Raw genomic sequence first — 21,495 nt, forward strand, 5'->3', positions numbered from 1 at the left:
GAAGGAAGAAATGTATATATAAATTTATGCATGTTAAAAAAAAATCATGAGAAGGTATATAGATCCTGTTTTTCCCAAAGACCAAAGTGGTAAGGTTTGGCATTTTGCTTTTGGAAATGTTGCAGAGACCTAAACAATCCCTTGAAATGTATCTGCCGTGAAACCTTTGACTGTACAAACCTCTGTGTCTTTCCTTACGATGGCAGGATTGGGAGAGGATTGGGAAACCTTTGTGTTTATGGAGGAGTAAGTCTTCCTCATCTGTCATTTCTTTATCTAACAGCTTACACAGAAAATAAACCTTACAACAACCATGGTGGGGACAGCGTATGCACAATGTACACCGAAAACCGTCTCTTTGCACAAGATTTTATCCAAAGTAAGTGTTTCTCAGGACCATGTTATCATAAAGGGCTGCTTTTTTCATTCCACAAAGAAATGTAAGGGCAAAAAAACACTTTTCGTTTTGGCAGTCTGTTAAGGAAAACATGTTCTCAGGGGGGTTTGGTATCAAGCGGTCAAGGAGACTTCCCAAAACAAGAGAAGCCATGAAGGAGGTGATCTTGTTTCCCCCAATGAAATAAAACAAGAGTTCAACCCTATTTGATAAGTCTGAGAAAAAGGACTGTTGTCCTTGATGGATGAAACAGGCTGGTCCTTTGCATTACGATGCCAGAATGGGAACGCATCTGTTGGTTTCCACCAACACATGTTCATCTCCTGGACATGTCCACCAAACATCTCCAACTTGTTTCATGGTGTAAGTCGAAGCATGGAAATCATAAAACCATCTTCGCATAGAAAGGCAAGTAGCGATGGTTCGGGCTAAAAGCTCTGCGACAAACCCGCAACGTTTGGCCACAAGCTCTGAAAAATACTTCCGGTGGCATGTTTCTACCTGGCTTTCCAGACCAATCTCTCCAGGTCCCTTATGGAACTCGTCTCCGTTCGTCCGTAAAAACCAAGGCCCTCAGTTGATTTCTCCCTCGGTGAACTCCTCTTTGATGGACTGTTTGCGGGCTTTGCAGTCTGGAAGGTCGAAACCAAAGTCTGCCCACTCGTCCGCCCCGCTGCGGTTTGGGATGGTGATGGTGTGGCGCACTCGGAAGTGGACGGCCTCCATGACGCGTTGGCGCTGCAGTTCTCCAGACGCGCCAATGGAAATGGTGGAGGCGTTGCCGCTGGAGCGGAGGAGCGGCTGGGCTCCATAGTCATGGCCCTGCTTCAGTTCTTGAAGTCCCCTCCAGATTATCATCCGGTATTGCTCTGGGATCTTTAGTGCGCCAAGATCCTACGGAAGGAAACATTGCAGGGGGTTAATTTAGTTTGAAAACCGGATGAGTGACAATGGGCTTCAGGCCATTCCTAATAGTTCTGGTGCGGAACAGGAGAGGAAGAGTGAGTGGCATCGCTATTTATTTTATTTATCTCAATCAATCAATCAATCAATCAATCGTTTTATTGCGGTCAATGACCAAATTAAATTATCATATTCCTAAATTCATATGCATATATAAAATACATACATACAGTCTTCCCTCTGTTCTCACGGTTTTTAAACCCGCGTCCCTTGCTTATGCAGGAGGGACAAACGGAGGGGGAAACAATGGGGCACATGCCCAAGGCTTGCACCTGCGCACTGCTGCAACTGCACGCCTATATTCATACCAATGGGGCTTGAATATAAGCAAAATCCCATTTTCGCAAGGGGGTCCAGAACGGATCCCCCACAAAAAAGGAGGGGTGACTGTACTCTGGATATTAGTAAGATACATACACCTACGGACACGAATAAAAAAAGAGTAGAAATGTAAATACAAAGAATGAAACTGTAAAATATAGATAGAAAATATAACTGCATACACAAATAGTAAAAACCTAATCATTTACAAAAACCTAATTTTCATGGCAACATAAAAAAATTTGGCTATCTTGGGCAACATCTCTGTACAACACCCTGATGTCCACAAAAGAAAATAAAAAGCCTCTGAGTGGCCAGGGAACGTCCTTATTTATCTTGTTTTTAAGCCACTTCTCTCCCAGAAGGACACAGGTGAATGCCACAACCCATTTCAGCATAATAATAATAATAATAATAATAATAATAATAATAATAATAATATGTTTGGGGAGCAAAGGCGGCATCCCCCTTAGAGTCACCCATTGCGGTCCATACTCCCCGCACCTGCCTAGTGAAGCCCCTGATGGGAGTTCATGTTTCTCCAAGAGTATCTTTTCCAAGTCTTCTAGTTATATATAGTAGTTGCTCAGAGCATGGAGAAGTTACTTTTCATGACTTCCAGAATCCAGTGATTCCCAAACTTTGACCCTCCAGGCATTTTGGACTTCAGCAACCAAGATTCCTGGACATTGGCTGTAGTGACAGGGGTTTCTGGGAGATGATGTCCAAAGCACTTAGAGCACCTAAGTTTGGGAATCTCTTCCCTTGTCAATATGAGAAGTGGCCATGTGGGTTGAGGGATTCTGGAAGGCACAGTCCCCAAAAATGTCTATTTCTATTATTATTATTATTATTATTATTATTATTGAGTGCCCCAAAAGATATGGAGCAATGAGCAACTAATCATTTCAAAAAAGTGCAATTACCTCTAGGGTTAAGTTCTGCAGGTGATAAAGAGTCTGCAACCCTTGCGACGTAAAATAGTCAATGCAGTTGGAACATCCCAGTCCTGTTAAAAAACTGCAGAAGAAAGAATATATATATATATAAAGTTTTATTTTTTATTTATTTTTTTTTTTTTTATACCGCCCTTCCACTGGATTATATATATGGAAAATCAAACCACGGTTAAGTCCTCAAGTACCTCAGCTACATTGCGATTTTAAAAGGTTTTTTAAAGATATAATAAGGAAGAGCAGGGCTTTGCATCTGGACCATTTATATCACAGACATTTCCAAATTTCCACTGACGCATACAGTTTTTCATGTCCAAAATGGATGCTTAGCCTTTGCCAATCAATCATTTATATACTTATTATTTATTTATATAGACCAACTGTAAAATAAAGTGCACAACAGATGTAAAAATATGCACTCATACACCTTCATTAGGTGTTTAAAGTCTGGGCTGAGACATAACAGTGGACCCGCAGCTGCCCCTTTGATGAAGATCATGATGAAGATTGCTTGCCACAAGCAGTGATGCCTGATACAAAGCTAGCAAAACGATTGGTACAAAGGTTAGTTATCTTAAGATAAGAGGAGGCATGGCAGAGTTGCCCCACAGCCAGTAAACCTGGAGACTTGGCACCTCCGTACCTGACAAGACTTGGGTCCGGGTTGTAAGGCGGAGGAGGACTGCAGTGTGACCCGGAGACCATCGACTGCGACGAGTGACCGCCGTTCATTTCTCCATTGGACTGCATGTTGTGGCTGTTCAGTATTCCTGGCCCTGGGTTCAAGAAACAACAGTAAGGCCTCCCGGTGAGCTTGCAGATACATATCCAGCGAAAGCCTGACCACACTAACTCAGAAGTCTTATTTTCCTTGGGAGGAGAGTGCGCACTGTGTGCGCAGGGAATCATAGTGCAGTCTGGAAACCATAAAGCCCTATGAGGAGTGGCTTAGGGAGCTGGGGATGTTTAGCCTGGAGAAGAGAAGGTTAAGAGGAGATATGATAGCCCTGTTTAAATACTTGAAGGGATGTAATATTGAGGATGGAGAAAGCTTGTTTTCTGCTGCTCCAGAGAATAGGACACAGAGCAATGTATGCAAACTACAGGAAAAGAGATTCCACTTAAACCTTAGAAAGAACCTCCTAATGGAGAAAGGCTGAATAACCATCTGTTGGGAGTGCTTTGATTGTGAGTTCCTGCATGACAGAATGTGGTTGGATTGGATGACCCTTGGGGTCTCTTCCAACTCTAGGATGCTATTATTCTATTCCAGGAGTTCTCAACCTTTTAGAGCTCTTGTTTCTATGGCAGAGCACCTAAGAGGCTTACAAGTTAATTGTGTTTAGGAGTATATATAAGAATATATTCTTATTCTTTAATTTCATTCCATTTTTATTTCTTTCATTTTCCCGGAGCGGCCGCAGAGCACATGAGAAGTGATCACAGAGCCCTAAGGGAACACAGGTTCAGAACCGCTTTTCTATTCCTTTACTCCTGCTCAGGAGTAAATCCTATTGAGTTAAACTGGACTTGCACCCAGGTTAGCAGGCATAAGGATTCTAGTAATCAGGTTCATCGCCTGTAAAAGATGCGCACCAACGGGTTGCTTTTGACCAAGGCCACGCTGCAGAATTAATCCAGTTTGACACCACTTTGCCACGGTTCGATGCAATGGAGTCCTGGGCATTGGAGTTTGCTGCGGCACCAGAGCTCTCTGAGAGAGAAGGCTAAATGTCTCACAAAAGTGCAATTCCCAAAACTCCATGGCAGCTACAGTAGTGTCAAAGTGGATCATTCCTGCAATGCGGTTGCAGCCCAAGTCTATGCGCAGCTGAGTTAGCTAAGAAAAAGTGATGTTGCACTCTCTAGTCTATAATAATTCAGGTTTGCATTTTTCATTTGCATTTGCAAATGCAGTGATCCCAGTCTGTCCATTTCTGTCCTAAACTAAGAGAAATGGGCAAAACCCTGGTTCTTGCACCTTACCCATAGGCCCAAGGTTTGGTCCAGTCCCAGGGCCATGCTGGGGAGGCTGACCCACAAGTTGGTTCACCGACGGGAGTTTGTTGATCCCTCCGGTGTGGATCTTATTCATCGGGGACAGAACCGGACCATACGAAGCTGGAGGCTGAAGGTGAGTCCTGTTCCAGAACAGAGTCAAGTTTTAGCCGAAACCGGATCCAGTAAAAGGCAGAGGATTGGGTCAAGGGGCCATGCATCATATGAAATAGTTTTTTGTGGGTATTTCAGGCCATGTGGCCATCTTTATTCCTGACAAGAGTTTATTCCACTTTGCTGAGCCCCTGGTTGTTGTTTGGTTTCCGACTTAAGGTGACTCTAAACTTATCACTGGGTTTTCTGGGGCTGAGAGTGTGTAACTTGCCTAGTGTCACCTAATGGGTTTCCATGGCTGAGTGTAGATTTGTATATCTTGAGCATCCAAGTCCTACACTCAAACCACTACATTGCACTGATGAACCAATCCAGGGGGGAATTAATTATTCTCATCATAGAGTCCCTTTACTTTACTACGGGAATCTGTTTTGTCAAAATCAGGGACAGGGAAACCATTCAGGACTCACTGGCGTTGTAAAAGTTGCTGCTGTTGTTGCCGATAAGAGTCGACCAATTGCTGGGGGACCAGTTCAACCAGCTCCAGGCTCTCCTTGATCTTCATCAGGATCTCGAAATTCTCTCGGCCACGAACCTGGATCAGAGGGAAACAACAGGCATCGTCTCAGGAAGCAATCGGGGGGAGAAATTTGGGTTTTATTGGCATTTTCTGGTGGGGCTTTCTCACTGGTGGCACCCCAGTTTGGAAATGTCCTTCTGTGGGCATAAAATGAATTGGAAGAGACCACATCTAGTCCAACTTCCTACCATCCACGAATAAACAATTAACGTCAAAAGTCCAAGCTGGGTCCAGAAAAGGGAAAGGCGCTAGGGATCATATTGCAAACACACACTGGATAATAGAGCGTGCCAAAGAATTTCAGAAGAAAATAGCCAGTACTTTATAGATAGTTGCAAAGCCTTTGGGTAGATCATGGAAAATTATGGATTGCTCTTACATATAGTTTGCTCTTAAAGAAATGGGTGTGCCACAACATTTGGATGTCCTGATGCATACTCTGTACAAGAGACTACCATCAGGATGACAGAATATGGAAAAACAGAATGGTTTCCAATTGGCAAGGCTGCATTTTATCACCTTATCTATTTAATTTCCATGCCAAGAACATCATACGAAAAGCAGGATTGGACTCAGAGGAATGAGGTGTGAATATTGGAGGAAGGAACATCAACAATCTAAAATATGCAGATGACACCATACTTCTGGGAGAATACAGCAAAGACTATATTCTTTGCAGTTCAGTATGACATACATTTAGTCTATCTTGAAGCACACCAGCCCAGATAGGGATCCGACAGCAGCTTGTGCAATCTTGCAAATCATTCTCCATGTTAATTACTGGGATGCTACTTACAGGTACGTAATAGGTCTCCTCTTCTCCATGCCTCCGTTTCTTCATCCCAGCTCCCAGTGCTGGGATACCTTGTGGACTTTGTTTGAATGCTGGGGTCAGGAGAGAGAAAGGGAAAGGAAAGATAACAAGAGTTTTATTAATGTAGGGCTTCATCTGAGCTTGGATCGTGACAACTGGTGGCTTCCATGGCAGGTGAAGTGGTGACTCTAATCTGGATTTTCACCTGAGCTTTAAAGGATGATGTCCCCAATACAGCTTCAGCATCTTGGATGGAACTTGTAAAGTTCAGAAGCAAACTTGGAGAGGATTCACTGTCATTGGCAATGGGACAAGTTGGAGGAGACCCCAAGGGCCATCCACTCCAACCTCTTGCCATGGAGGAAGACACAAGCAAAGTCCTCCTGACAGATGGCCATCTAAACTCTGTTCAAATACCTCCAAAGAAGGAGACTCCATTTGGAGAGCATTGGAGATGATATGAGGTTTAGGAGTCCTTAGTTGCCATAAGAGGTAGACCAAGGAGGCTCTAGGGACCATTTCCCATGAAACATAGATCTGGTTCTTTATCTGAAAACATGAGTGTCTGTGGAGTCCAGAGCATAATGCATATCTTTGGGGTTTCAGATAGCAGTAATCAATATGGACATGTTGGCATAGGAGAACCCATATAATACCATGATGGTGGACTACATGCTATGCATACATGATCTGCATAGTGTGTGCATGTGTATGTATATGTGTATGTGTTTGCATAGCATGTAGTCCACCATCATGGTATGATATGGGTTCTCCCTTAACAAACCACATAAACATGGTTTATAGGAAGTTAGATATAACCAGTCCATCTCATTGTGGTGGTTGGTTCCCCTTGCTAATTTGAACTTAGTACTCTAGAGCAGTGTTTCCCAAACTTTGGTCCTCCAGATGTTTCGGGCTTCAGCCTCCAGAACTCCTGATTGTTGGCCAAACTGGCTAGGGCTTCTAGGAGACGAAGTCCAAAACACCTGGAGAACCAAGGTTTGGAAAACACTGCTCTAGAGCATCCCAGCCTTTCAATGTTGGGTCTGTCCTAGAGCTACAACTCAATCACTTACTCCGCTTGTTGGGGTTGCCATTTTTGGCAGCACTTTCGTTCAGGGCCTGCTGCTCGCGATAATGGTCTTCGTCCGCTTTCCGGTCCCTGCCGGGGCAAGCGCAAATCCGTCCTTCGAACGACCTCCGTCCCAAAACCTGCCCACTGAGAAGCAAAGCAGAAGTCAATGCAATGGATGGTGACTCTATGCACTGACACCACTCACGAGTTACTGAACCATATTGATCCAAAATGGCATGATGCACACAAGGGAATGAAATCTCTAGGCTTAAAAAATGATAGCAATTTTTTAGGAGGAGGACCATCACAAGGGTGAGAAGATAGCAGGACATACTTAATGACTACAAAACATAGATTGATTCCTGGAATATAATGCACTGGAACCAATAATTTGGGATTCACATTGTGGAAGAAGATTGTGGCATCTAACCTAAAGAACGGGCCAGAAGGTGCTGATTTGTTGGAAACTGGACTGCTTTAAACACAGCTGGCCCTCCACATTCGTGGCTTTGAGTTTTTGCAGATTTGATTGCACTTTTGATTAACATGTCCTCTCTAGGAATATCTAATTAGCTGGGATTAATTTGAGACGAAATAAACCTGACTCATAACAGTACCTATTAAAAGCTGGAGAAAGGTGTCAAAATGTGACAAGATTTTTTATGTTACTTGTAATAATAATAATAATAATAATAATAATATTGATTTTATAACACAATTGGGGTAGCTTACAACGTTAAAATATACAGTCAATATCCCCCAATCCTACCCCCCTTAAAATACAATTCAACGATTTACAATATAAAACGTAACTGAAAATAATAAAATTGGAAGGGGAAGCAGAGATCTCCTTGGTGTTTCCACCCACCAACTACCCTCTTCTCGCATGCCAATGAATTGGTGATCCATCTGGATGGGAAAAAAATCCCACCGATATCCCACCGCTCATCCTTTATTTCCCCCTTTTCAGCTTTCCTGGCTGCAGAATTGCATGACCTGATCAGACCATACTTGGCGTGAGCAAAGTAACTTACTCTCGGGTCTCCAGTGTGATAATGATGAGGATGGGACGCCGGTTCATGCCCCCTACACAGCTGCTGTTGCACATGAAGTTGTAGAGAATGGTGGTGAATTCGGTCCCTACCTGTTCCAATGGAAGGAATGAAAGAAGACAGAGAAGGAGGGCATTAGTTTCCTTGGCAATGAGGGAAAGAGTACTTGATTCCTAAGCTTGGGATCATACTGAGCATGAACGGCACAGCTATGTTCGGCTGTTCCCATGTCTGTCCTATTCGTATATTTTGTTGCTGTGTGCCTTCAGTTCATTTGTGACTTATGGCAACCCCATGGCAAATGTATCACATGGTTTTCTTGGCACAGTTGGTTCAGACTAACATTGCCATTGCCTTCGACTGACAGAATGTGGCTTGCCTATGGTCACCCAATGGGTTTCCATGCTCAAGCAGAGACCCGAATCCTGCTCTCTCCAAAGTCATCTCAGGAGTTTATCACACGAGGGGTTAATTTCGGTATTAAAGAGAGATTAAAGCACATTGAAAGCATCCCGCAAACAAAGTGGAAATGGCGAGTGATTGTGCAAATGACTATCACACGCAATTGCGCCTATGAAGTGATATCAGAAATGCACTGTCGCTGGAATCCCAGAAGTAAAAAGATGTGCGTTAGTGCTTCTTTGCGTCCACTTTAATGGCGGGTTTTGTGCGACATCGGGTGAAATCGTTAAGCGTAATTACGCGGTTTTCCCAGGATATTCAAAGGATAAATCCCCAATCTCCTTCCTGTGATAAACTCCATATATTCATAAAATAAAATGAGCAAGTTGGGTGCGGAATGAAATCTGCAGTAATCGTTCCCAACACTAGGGAGCGATCTAACCCTTCCTACAAAACCTCCTACAAGGGAAGACTTGAGATTCAGGTAGGGATGAAATATATATATATACACACACACACACATATATATGGCATTTCCTTCTCAGCAATGGATGTAGTTCTAGCTATTCCTTGAAAGATGCTGAAGCTCACTTCTCCAGCCATAGGGATGAACAACACATTGTACATAACCTGCTTTCAAAATAAGCACTTTGATTTGGATTAGACTAAAACTCTAATCCAGATGGGTCAACTTAACTTGTCTAATTTATTTATTTGTTTGTTTGTTTGTTTTAAATATTTATTGATTAGCCCATGGGCTGTCTCAAAGTACTATAAAACTAAGTAGAACTCTATATAAAACTCTATATAAAACTCTTATTCATTTATTTATCATCCCGCCTTTCTCCCGAAGTGGGACCCAAGGCGGCTCGCAACATCTATAAAACACGTTAAAATAACCATTAAAACCAGACAACTAAAATCGTAAAAAAATATTTTAAAATTGCAAATATGAAGTTTAAAACATAGAAAGTTAAAAAGCCAAACATGTCTTTCGGACTAAAAGAGGTCGCCGTTCGGTTTGGTTTGCATTTGGTTTACGGTTTATGCCTTAGACCAGCGATTCCCAAACGTCGGTCCTCCAGGTGCTTTGGACTCCAGCTCCCAGAAGCCCCAGCCAGCTTGGCCAAGAATTAAGAATTCTGGGAGATGAAGTCCAAAACATCTGGAGGACCAGAAATTTGGGGCTCACTGGTCTATGTTCTGAGATATTTGGTTCTATCAAGGTTTAAAGGAATAAAGCAAATTACCTGCGGAGGCTCATAAGGAACCATGACGCTCTGCCTCCCAGTCACTGGGTCGTCCACATACTGGGAAAGGTTGTTGCCTTCCACGCGGATGAGGTGGCTAGCAGGAGCTGAGAGGCCTGCAAAGGAAAAGGGCAGATTTGCTACACATCGGAGGGAAAACCCTTCCAAAGAACATGACTATCCCATGGCAGAAACCCCTAGGAAGTTGGAATGATGGCAACATAAGTCCTATCCTTAAATGTGTCAGAGCTGATATGATAGCCCTGTTTAAATACTTGAACTGATGTCATATTGAGGAGGGAACAAGCTTGTTTTCTGATGCCCCAGAGTCTAGGACCCAGAGCAATGGATGCAAGCTACAGGAAAACAGATTCCAGCTCAACATTAGGAGGATCCTCCTGAGAGTAAGGGCTGTTCAACAGTGGATTTTGATGGAGTTTCCCTCCTTGGAGGTCTTTAAACAGAGGCTGGATGGCTATCTGTCAATGGGGATGCTTTGATTGAGAGTTCCTGCATGGCAGAATGAGGTTGGACTGGATGGCTTTTGCAGTCTCTTCCAACTCTATGATTCTATGATTCAGGCTGCAAGTTTAGACCTCAACTCCCAGAATCTCTGGCCCTTGACCATGCTGGCTGGAACCTCTGGGAACCAAAGTCCAAAACACACAGAAGACTGAGGGTTGAGAACTGCCAGTCTAGCCCATTTGTTTCTTTCCAACCATGACTATAGGTCTAGTAGTTGAAGATCATATAAGCATAGAATTGGAAGAAGACTCCAAGGGTCACCCAGTCCAACCCCATTCTGCCATGCAGGAACTCATAATCAAAGCTCCTCTGACAAATGGACATCCAGCCTCTATTTAAAAACCCAATGAAGGAGACTCTGCCACTCTCTGAGGCAGCATCTTCCATTGTCCATCAGCTCTTAATATCAAGAAGTTCTTCCTAATGTTAAGGTTGAATCTCTTTTCTTGTAGTCTGCATCCACTGCTCCGGGTCCTATTCTCTAGAGCAGCAGAGAACAAGCTTGCTCCATCCTCAACATGGCATCCCTTCAACTACTTAAACAGGGCTATCATATCACCTTCTTAACCTTCTCTTCTGCAGGCTAAACATATCCAGCTCCCTAAGTCGTTCCTCATAAATCATGGTTTCCAGACCTTTCACCATTTTGGTCGCCCTTCTTTGGACACATGGCTCCAGTTTCTCAACATCCTTTTTGAATTATGGTGCCCAGATCTGGACACAATATTCCAGGTGGGGCCTGACCAAAGCAGAATAAAGTGGCACTCTTACTTCCCTTGATCTAGACACTATACTTCTATTGATGCAGCCTAAAATTGCATTGGTTTTCTTAGCTGCCGCATCCCACTGTTGACTCATGTTCAGCTTGTATAACCCATTGACCCTTTGCATATTGACTCAAATGTTACCATTGGGAATACTTTCACTGTGGACTTCCGGTCTGAGAGACGGTAAGGTGAAATGTGGGTCCATGCAAGCATCTACAAAGGGGCAACACTTATGGGTAAGGGGCAAAGATAAGCTGATCTCACCATCATTGAAGTCGCGTCCGAGTTCATGGTTTGGGCACCGCTTCACCACTTCAGTCACATGCTCTGCCTTCTTGTAGACGGGCATCGCTCGGATGATGGTCCCCGGCGGCGGAGGGGTCGACACTTTGATCTGGATTGGGCACGTCTTTGCGATTTGACAGTACAGCTTCTTCAGCAGCGGGGAATACTGGAAACAAGGTTCATACATAATAATAATAATAATAATAATAATAATAATAATAATAATAACAATATCCCACCTCTCCCTTATGGATCTAGGCGAATTACAACAGCACAAGTACATCAATAAAACACATAATACATACATCCCAACACGACATAATCCCCTATCCCTTTACCTTAAAACAAAAACAACAACAGTATAAAATGCAAGTTAAAATTAGTTAAAAATAGACTTCAGTACAGTTCAGACCACTGCAAAATGGTGGTCTGCATTCGCCCATTTTAACTCCGTAGGGACGGCGCAGCCCCCAAACTGCGCCCCGTACCTCCGGAGTAAAAAGAACCCAGTATTTCTGGGTTCTTTTTGCAGTGCTGGAGTGACGTTGTGAGTGCGCCACTGGCACACTTGCGACATAAGTGGTGCAGAGCAATGTGCGGATGGTGCGTGTTGCTTATGTCAAAATGGCAGGACATCACCATTACTCTGCCGCCACGCCGTACTAGGGTTAGGGACCGTGTGGTTGGTGCGCAGTCCCTAACCCTAGTTTCAGTACCAGCATGGCGCATTTGACCCGTCTGTTCCGGGCCATAGTTAAAGTGAGACATCTTGGGACACACAGAGAACATTACTCTGGCTGGCTATGAAAAGAAAACAACCCATATCCTAAAATCCCTAAAAGATCCAAACGACTGAGGACTTTCTCAGCTCTTGGAAATGTTACTCTGTTTGGACTACAGCTCCCAAACTCTCCCAGTCGGCATGGATGAAGTTTTCAAAGAGTTGCTTTTTCCCAAGCTTTTGGTCTGTGTTTATCACACGGCGGGCGAACTGGTAAAATCCCATGCAGAAATGGGATTTTAAAATTGTTCCTCGGATGCGTTGGCGTGAAAGAGAAATAACGCGGGAAATAATCCAAACGGAAAGCTCCTTCGTACTGTTGGAATTGAGTGAAAGTAAAAAGGAGCTGGTTTTGATGACTTTGTGTCCGGGCTGTTTTTGCATCATTTCTCTTTCACGCAAACGCCGGCTGAAAAACATCCTGCAAATGCAGGGTCTTTTCAAACTTTCTATTCGCCTGGAAAAGAACCTGGAAATTTAGTTTCTGCGTGACATTTAGTTTAAATTTAGTTTCTGCATAGGATTTGTCCCGTGTGATAAACTCCAGTAAGAGCTGTACAACAGTTAAATATGTTGCAATGGAGTGTGATGGGGTCTCCTTCCTTGGAGGTCTTTAAACAGAGGGTAGATGGCCATCTGTCAATGGGGATGCTTTGATGGAGAGTTCCTGCATGGCAGAATGGGGTTGGACTGGATGGCCTCTTGGGTTCCCCTCCAATTCTATGCTTCCAAAGAAATTGCCCTTTGCCATCCTCTTTCTTCTTGCCTTCCTGGCGCAAAAACGAATGGCATGGTTCGGCGTGTCCTTACACGGCGGGGCATGTTTTGCCGTTGAAGGCATTCCAACGTCTCCCCACACAAAACGCCACCGCTGTGCCAAAACAACCCATCCAAAAAATCCCTTTAAAAATACCACCTCATGCAGAAAGCTTTCAAGGTATGTTCAAGCGCCGAGGAGGCTTCTGCCCGTACATGCCCTTCCCACGTAATATTCCAGGATGGGTTTCCTCAGAGCTAAGCCAGGAAAAGCTGTGTTTTGTTTTGTTTTTTGTAACTACAGTACCCAGAATCCCCATGGCACCATGGTAAGGCTTCCAAGCGTTGATTCAAAGGCCAGTATGGCCTCCAAGCCTGGCTCCATCCCCTTCTCCATAGTCACTGGATGGAACCCCCTAGAAACAAATGGTTTGACAATAACCGTTGTGTTCAGTGGCTTAGGACTTTATCACACAATAGGACTGTTGCACAATTGCAACAGTATAGTTGTGTTTTTGGTTCCTCCGGATCGCACGACGTTGCGACTCTCCCAGTTTCGGGACACCAGTTTCACTGCTGCAGGGATGCACCATTTCATTTGCACCTGAAAACTGTGGACGGATGCATCCACACCGCAGAAATAATCCAGTTTGACACCACTCTAACTGATATGGCTCCTGGGATTTGTGGTCAGTTGGGGTACCAGAGCTCTCAGACAAAGAAGGCTAAATGTCTCACAACACTACAGTTCCCAAAATTATGGTGTGGCATCATGGTTTGAGCATTGGACTATGACTCTGGAGGTCAGGGTTCGAATCCCCGCTCGACCATGGAAACCCACTGTGTGACCTTAGCAAGTCACACTATCTCAGCCATAGAGGAAGACCATGGCAAACCCCTCTTGGAACAAATCTCGCTAAGAAAGCCCCAGAATAGGTTTGTCTTAGTGTTGCCATTGGTCGGAAATGACTTGAAGGCACACAACAACATTAGTGAGTTTATCAAATGAAGGAGATTGGGAGTTTTATCCCGCATAAATCGCGTAATGACGCGAAGCGGTTTCACACGACGTTGCACAAAACCTGCCATTAAAGCGGTCACAAAGAAGCATTGACGTGCATCTTTTTACTTTTGGGATTTCACCGATGATGCATTTCCAATATTGTTTCATTTGCGCAACTGCGTTTGATAAACATTTGCGCAATTACTCGCCATGCCCGCCTTAGTTGTGGGATGCTTTCTATGCGCGTTAATCTCTCTTTAATGCCGAAATGAGCCCCAGTGTGATAAAGCTGTCGGACACATGAAGACTAGAGTTTTGCACAATACCAGGATATCAGTTCTTGATTCCTTAAAGGCGGGAAATGATTTCGACTTTTCACCTTTGGTGTGAAAGGCTCCTTCCTGCCATCCCTGCCTTTGTGGTTAAGCTTCTTCCTTCTTAATGAATTACGACAATTAACCCTTCTCTTTTCGATGGCTTCAGGGGAGAACAGCCCACATTCCTTTCATCTTTAGACATTAACTCCCAACAATTATCGCCTGCAAATACATTTCTTTCTAAACCGACTGGAATACTTCAGCTGTTTTGTCATTGCCATTCCAGGATCCAAGTAGCCACAGGGAACAGGAAGAAAATAAAACGGGGAAACTGGCCACCCAAGAATCCATTTAATATCATATTAATATCATATTTCTTGCAGGATTATCTCACGCCCGTTTTACTTTTTGGACAGGGAATGGGATAAGGAAGACGACTTTGGTGCAGGGTTCGAGTCGGCCTGCTTGCCATGCCCTTTTTTTGCAAACACTGTATATACTCATATACTGTATAAGTCTAGAAATTTAGGTTAAAGAATTGACCCCAAAAAACCTGAGTCAACTTATCCATGGGTCAATGTAAGTACTGTATTTTAACGCTATAGATATATATAGATATAGATATATAGATATAGATAGATATAGATATATATAAAGACAAGAGTTTAACTGCCTTGGAAGCACTGACCCCCTTCTATTCTCTCATCCATCCAGCCTTTAGTTTGTGCATAAATAGTTATGTCTGCTGGAATTTTGTAACTTCTTTGGCATTGTTTTCCTTTGCTTCATCCTTTACATCCTTCATTACATGCCCCTAGGTTTTGCCCCCGACTTATCCACGGGTCATATCAAAATCTATTATTTTGCCCCCAAAACTTGCCCTCGATTTATACATGAGGTCCACTTATAGTCGGGTATATATGGTACTCCATTCCATCCTCCACATTTATGTGTGTGTTTCCCAATACAACCCTATGTCCCATGGTCCCCTAGCAAGCACAGTCCGCACTGGGCTACTTTGGGGTCACCCTTGGGTGATATTTTGCACTTCTTCAAAGTAAAGGGTTCTCCCATGTGCCTTCATAACTCCATCTTACGCACAGATTTTGCTGTTGTGTGCTTTCAGATTGTTTCCAGCTTATGGCGGCCCTAAGGCCAACCTATCCTGGGGTTTTCTTGGCAAGATTTCTTCAAAGGAGGCTTGCCTTGCCTTCCCCCAAGGTTCGTTCTTCCTTCCTCCCTTCTTTCCTTCCATCTTTCTTTCTTTCTTGGGACCAGCTTGTTTATTATTGATCGGCCATTGTTGTTGTTATTGTTGTTGTTGTTGTTAATAGAGTGGACCCTTGTTATCCACTGGAGTTTGGTTCCAAGATCCGCCATGGATAACAAAATCCATGGATGCTCAAGTCCCATTAAATGTAATGACATCACAAAATGGTGTCTCTTATAAAAATAATGGAAAATCATGGCTTGATATTTGAAATGTATACTTTTTATGAACATTTTCAAACCGTGGATGCTTGAATCCATGTATAAAAAAATCTGCGTATAAGAAGGACCGACTGTAATTACAATGATGATGATGATAATAATAATAATAATAATAATAATACTTTATGTATAGCCCATTCTCCCCTCAAATTGGAATTCAAAGCAGTTTACTATTACTAAAAAAAGACAATGAAAAGCCTACAAAAAATGTTTGGTCGATGGAATGACTGCATTCATCCTAAGGATGCAACCCTTCCTCTGACAGAGAAGGCGAAAGATCTCACAAAACTGCAGATCCCAGGATCACATAGGATGAAGCCATGGCAGTTTGCAGATCCCAGGATCCCATTGGACGGAGCCATGGCAGTTAAAGCAGTGAGGAACTGCGTTAATTCTAAATGTAGACGCAGACTCCGTCTCTTCCCGCCTTCCCTATGAATTTCAGAATACGTTTGCAACCCAGTGATCATGTGCCAGGGCTTGGTACCATCATGGTGCCCATTGGCCACCTCATTTTAGGGAAGGAGGGTTTGGAGGGGAATCACAGGAAAACGTCCTCGGCCAGGTGTTCAGCGCAAGCAAGGATGGCTCCTGTCAAAGCATCCCTTTCATGCTGGCATTCCCAGACATGTCCCGGACACGCCTGGGAAAGGGGGGGGGGGGAAAGGTCCCGGGACAGCGGAGGTGCTTTTCATGCTAAGCTGCTTGGTACAAATTATCTCCTGATGCCATGTTATGACAAGGAGGGAGGGAGCAAAAAAGAAAAGCACGAAGCATTGCCCTGCGGCTGGAGGAAAAGGCTGCTGCAATCCCTATCCAGACAAGCCTCCTCCGATAACCCCAACAAGCCTCGACAACTCCCAGAGATCCCTCAACAACAACAGACCCATCTGGGCGGCACGTGCTGAGCGTTGCCATGTTCGGATGGACGGATCTGGTGGAGCAGGAGTCGGATCCTGCATCGCAGAGTCAAAGATATCAAAGGGACCCCCAAAGGCCACCTCTTCCAACTCAGGAATGCACTGCTAAAGCACCCCTGAAAGAGATCCATCCAACCTCTGCTTAAAAACCACCAAAGAAGAGTCCACTACCCTTCCACTCTCAAACACTTCTTACAGTCAACAAGTTCTCCCTAATGTTTAGGTAGAGTATCTTTTTATCATTTGAATCCATTAGTTTGTCTTCCGATCAATGGACCAATGGCAAACCTCCTCTGAACAAACCTGGCCAAGAAAACCCCATGATAGGGTTGCCTTAGGGTCTCCATGACTTGAAGGTATCCAACCAGAGAACAAGCTTGCGTCATCTTCCATTTGACATCTACTAGCATCCTCTACTAAGAGTAGGATCTGCTAGTGGGTCCCTGGAGATTTGCAGCAGGTCAGCTTTCTAGGTTTGTTTTTACTGTTTAAACTGGTGCTTCCAAAACTGGAAAACCATTGCTGGTTCGTGAGCTACTGGCCACCAGTTGGTTGTAAGATTTTAGGAGGGAAAGAAAGAAATGTGTCCAATGGGCACCATGGCACATGAGTTAAAAAAGAGAGAGAGTTAGAGGAAGGAAGGAAGGAAGGAAGGAAGGAAGGAAGGAAGGAAGGAAGGTAGGAAGAAAGGTGGCCAATGGGCACCATGATGGTACCAAGCTTGGCACATGAGTTAAAAAGAAAGAGAGAGAAAGGAAGGAAGGAAGCAAGCAAGCAAGCAAGCAAGCAAGCAAGCAAGCAAGCAAGCAAGCTGGCCCTGGCACATGAGTTTAAAAGGAAGGTGGCCAATGGGCACCATGATGGTACCAAGCCCTGGCACATGAGTTAAAAAGAATGAGAGAGGAAGGAAGGAAGGAAGGAAGGAAGGAAGGAAGGAAGGAAGCAAGCAAGCAAGCAAGCAAGCAAGCAAGCAAGCTGGCCCTGGCACATGAGTTTAAAAGGAAGGAAGGTGGCCAATGGGCACCATGATGGTACCAAGCCCTGGCACATGAGTTAAAAGAAACACAGAAAGGAAAGAGAAAAGGAGAGAGAGAGAGGGAGGGAGGGAGGGAGGGAGGGAGGGAGGGAGGGAGGGAGGGAGGGAGAGAAGAAGGGAAGAAGGATGGAAGGAAGGAAGGAAGCTGGCCCTGGCACATGAGTTTAAAAGGAAGGAAGGTGGCCAATGGGCACCATGATGGTACCAAACCCTGGCACATGAGTAAAAGAAACAGAGAAAGGAAAGAGAGAAAGGGAGGGAGGGAGGGAGGGAGGGAGGGAGAAAACCAATGGGCACCATGATGGCACCAAGACTTGGCAGATGAGTTAAAAAGAAAGAGAAAGAAAGAAAGAAAGAAAGAAAGAAAGAAAGAAAGAAAGCCAATGAGCACTACGATGATGTATAAAGCATGAGTTTAAAAGGAAGGAATCTTGGACTTGAGCATCCACAGAGTTTAGTATCTTGGACGTGAGCATCCATGAATTTTGGTATCCACAGGGGTTCCTCAAACCAAACCTCAGAGATGTGAAAGGCCCACTGTATAAGATCCAATACAGGGAGAGGCAGGATACAAATAAATATTATTATTATTATTATTATTATTATTATTATTAAAGTTCCTGCAGGGCAATTCATCGTATTTTACAGCCGAGGAACACAGACACTGAGAGATCGATAAACAGCTCTGCAGGCCAATTTACCTGTCATTGTGAAATGACTGGAAGACAAAAACTCTTTGCAAAACACTCTGCAAATCTGCCGGCCCATCTCAATCCACCTTCTGTTTACCCTTAGTTCATTTCCCTGCTCCTCTGTTACTCCAAGGAGCTCATTTGGGTTTATTTCATTGCTTTGGGTGTGTGCTTCCCTTAGCTTTTGTCCTGGCCTTTGCTCAAAGGAGCTGTCCCTGGTATTTCTGCCGTGGAGTGAAAGAAAACGTTACCAAATGCACAGTGCATGAAGGAAGAGGAAGGAAGGAAGGAAGGAAGGAAGGAAGGAAGGAAGGAAGGAAGGAAGGAGAGACCTATTTGTGTCTTGTCCAAGAGACAGCATGGTGTACTGAGTTTCATGGCTGGGAGGGGACTCGCAGCTGGATCTCGCAAGCCCCAAGCCCAATGCTCCAACCATTGCACCACGCTGGTTCTTAAGGCCCGTAATACCCCTCCTGGCTACCTCACAGCAAGCCTTGCCTCTCCTCCGCTTGTGGTTTTTCCACCGCAGGAGAGAGAAGCAGCCAGAGATGAAGTCACCAACGTTCTTCTCCTCCGCGTTTGGAGAGCCCAGGGCTTAGCTGTGTGAACATGCCCATCGTATTCCTTAAAAGCAAAGCATAGCCTGGCTGCTCCGAACCGCTAGATGTGGATGTGTCCCAACAGAATCCCAGCCGATAAGATCTTGTTTATCGTAATCTCTTGATGCAGAGCTGTCTGGACTTGAAGGATGGAGGGAGGGTTCACCTGCCTTCTTTCACAAAGGAAATTGGAACCATTACCATTTCTTGCTCACGATGCTCCCTCCCTCTCTACCTCCTTTCAATCATCTGTTTACCTTCTCAGTCCTTCCTTCCTTCCTTCCTTCCTTCCTTCCTTCCTTCCTTCCATCCATCATCTATCTTCTCAATCCCTTTTTTCCTTCCTTCCTTCCATCCTTCATCTATCTTCTCAATCTCCTTCCTTCCTTTCATCCTTCATCTTTCTCAATCTTCTTCCTTCCTTCCTTCCTTCCTTCCTTCCTTCCATCCATCCATCATCTATCTTCTCAATCTCCTACATTTTTCCTTCCTTCCTTCCTTCCTTCCTTCCTTCCTTCCTTCCTTTTCAATCAATCATCTGTCTATCTTTTCAATCACCTTCCTTCCTTCCTTCCTTCCTTCCTTCCTTCCTTCCTTCCTTTTCAATCAATCATCTGTCTATCTTTTCAATCACCTTCCTTCCTTCCTTCCTTCCTTCCTTCCTTCCTTCCTTCCTTCCATCATCTATCCTCAATCTCCTTCCTTCCTTCCTTCCATCCATCATCTATCTTCTCAATCTTCTTGCTTTTTTCCTTCCTTCCTTCCTTCCTTTCATCCTTCATCTATCTTCTCAATCTCCTTCCCTCCTTTCATCCTTCATCTTTCTCAATCTTCTTCCTTCCTTCCTTCCTTCCATCCATCATCTATCTTCTCAATCTCCTACCTTTTTTCCTTCCTTCCTTCCTTCCTTCCTTCCTTCCTTCCTTCCTTTTCAATCAATCATCTGTCTATCTTTTCAATCACCTTCCTTTCTTCCTTCCATCCATCATCTATCTTCTCAATCTCCTTCCTTCCTTCCTTCCTTCCTTCCTTCCTTCCTTCCTTCCTTTTCTTAATCTCCTTCCTATTTTCCTTCCTTCCTTCCTTTTTTCCTTCCTTCATCTATCTTCTCAATCACCTTCCTTCCTTCCTTCCTTCCTTCCTTCCTTCCTTCCTTTTCAATCAATCATCTGTCTGTCTTCTCAATCACCTTCCTGCCTTCCTTCCTTCCTTCCTTTTCTCAATCTCCTTCCTATTTTCCTTCCTTCATTTATCTATCTTCTCAATCACCTTCCTTCCTTCCTTCCTTCCTTCCTTCCTTCCTTCCTTCCTTCCTCTGTCTATCTTCTCAATCTCCTTCCTTCCTTCCTTCCTTCCTTCCTTCCTTCCTTCCTTCCTTTTCAATCAATCATCTGTCTATCTTCTCAATCTCCTTCCTTCCAATCACCTTTCTGTCTATCTTTTCAGTCTCCTTCCTTCCTCCCTCCCTCCCTCCCTCCCTCCCTCCCTCCCTTCCTTCTTTCCTTCCACATTGCCCTCTCCTCACTCCACTTCTCCTCTAGACTGATACTGAGGGCTGCAGTCAATGGATCCCAAGAAACCCAATGGCCCGGGAAGAGGGAGCAGGATGAGCAAGAAAAGAAAAAGAAGAAAAGCGGTGCCTTGGGGCTGCTAATTTCCCCCACGTTCCCCAAACAAGCAGCTGCGGAGCCCCTTTCCCAAGGCAGGTTCGGGCAAAGCGCGATGGAGAGGTGATAATAATGTGTCTGTCGTTTCCCTCCGACATGTAGGATCTTGCAGACCGCAAATACCGTTAACCAGCTTGGCCAAATCTGTTAGGACGGATCCGGGGAGAGGAGAACACATGCCTACCGCCAGGTTCGTGTTTTCTTTCTCATTATTATGTCGGTGGCGCATAAGAGTGAAATGTCCACCAAATTGCAAGAAAGGGGGGAAGAAGGGCTTGTAAGGCAGGTGGCTCAGAGAAGGCAGGTTTTGTGCACAAGATAAAATGGCTTTTGTTTCCTTTCTGCTCTAAAAAACCTCCCTCTTGGTCCTTTCTTTTCTCCAAGTGTTGCACTGACAATAAATATGAAGTGCCATTATATTAGTTTTGCACCAGTCCTGGCTCTCTCCTATGGAATCCTGGGATTTATAGTTTGATTTATAGTCTGCCAGTTTTACAGATGGGGAATTTTAAAGTATGGCAAAGGGGGAGATCCACCTTTTGCTAGGTGACACAAGGCGTGCGATGTTGAACCGTCTGCGTCTTGAGCCTGAAAAACAAAACCATTAAAAAGAGCATTCCACCAAGACACTGCTGCCTTGTCTGGATGGATCTAGCGGAGAATTTGTGGGATTTTATGACTAATGTCCTTAATCCGTTCTAATGCAACAGAGGATCAGGTCTGATCCCAGTCGT

General features: G+C 44.3%; 1 protein-coding gene across 1 annotated transcript in view; it reads right to left on the reverse strand.

Annotated features, from left to right (window-relative positions):
* The window catches only part of LOC149307775 (tumor protein p73-like), a 42,454-nt gene continuing 20,959 nt past the window's right edge, over positions 1-21,495 (reverse strand). Inside the window, exons 5-14 of the mRNA XM_089536936.1 lie at positions 11,479-11,665; positions 9,923-10,038; positions 8,253-8,362; positions 7,220-7,362; positions 6,126-6,214; positions 5,220-5,344; positions 4,624-4,778; positions 3,281-3,413; positions 2,608-2,701; positions 1-1,291 (exon numbers count right to left, since the gene is read on the reverse strand). Coding sequence (XP_089393062.1) covers positions 971-1,291; positions 2,608-2,701; positions 3,281-3,413; positions 4,624-4,778; positions 5,220-5,344; positions 6,126-6,214; positions 7,220-7,362; positions 8,253-8,362; positions 9,923-10,038; positions 11,479-11,665 — 1,473 coding nt within the window. The 3' untranslated portion in view covers positions 1-970. The remainder of the gene's footprint in view (positions 1,292-2,607; positions 2,702-3,280; positions 3,414-4,623; positions 4,779-5,219; positions 5,345-6,125; positions 6,215-7,219; positions 7,363-8,252; positions 8,363-9,922; positions 10,039-11,478; positions 11,666-21,495) is intronic.

Source organism: Sceloporus occidentalis, unplaced genomic scaffold (genome assembly GCF_023333645.1).
Source record: "Sceloporus occidentalis isolate IW3139 unplaced genomic scaffold, rSceOcc1.0.p SCAF_8, whole genome shotgun sequence".
Lineage (NCBI taxonomy): Eukaryota > Metazoa > Chordata > Lepidosauria > Squamata > Phrynosomatidae > Sceloporus > Sceloporus occidentalis.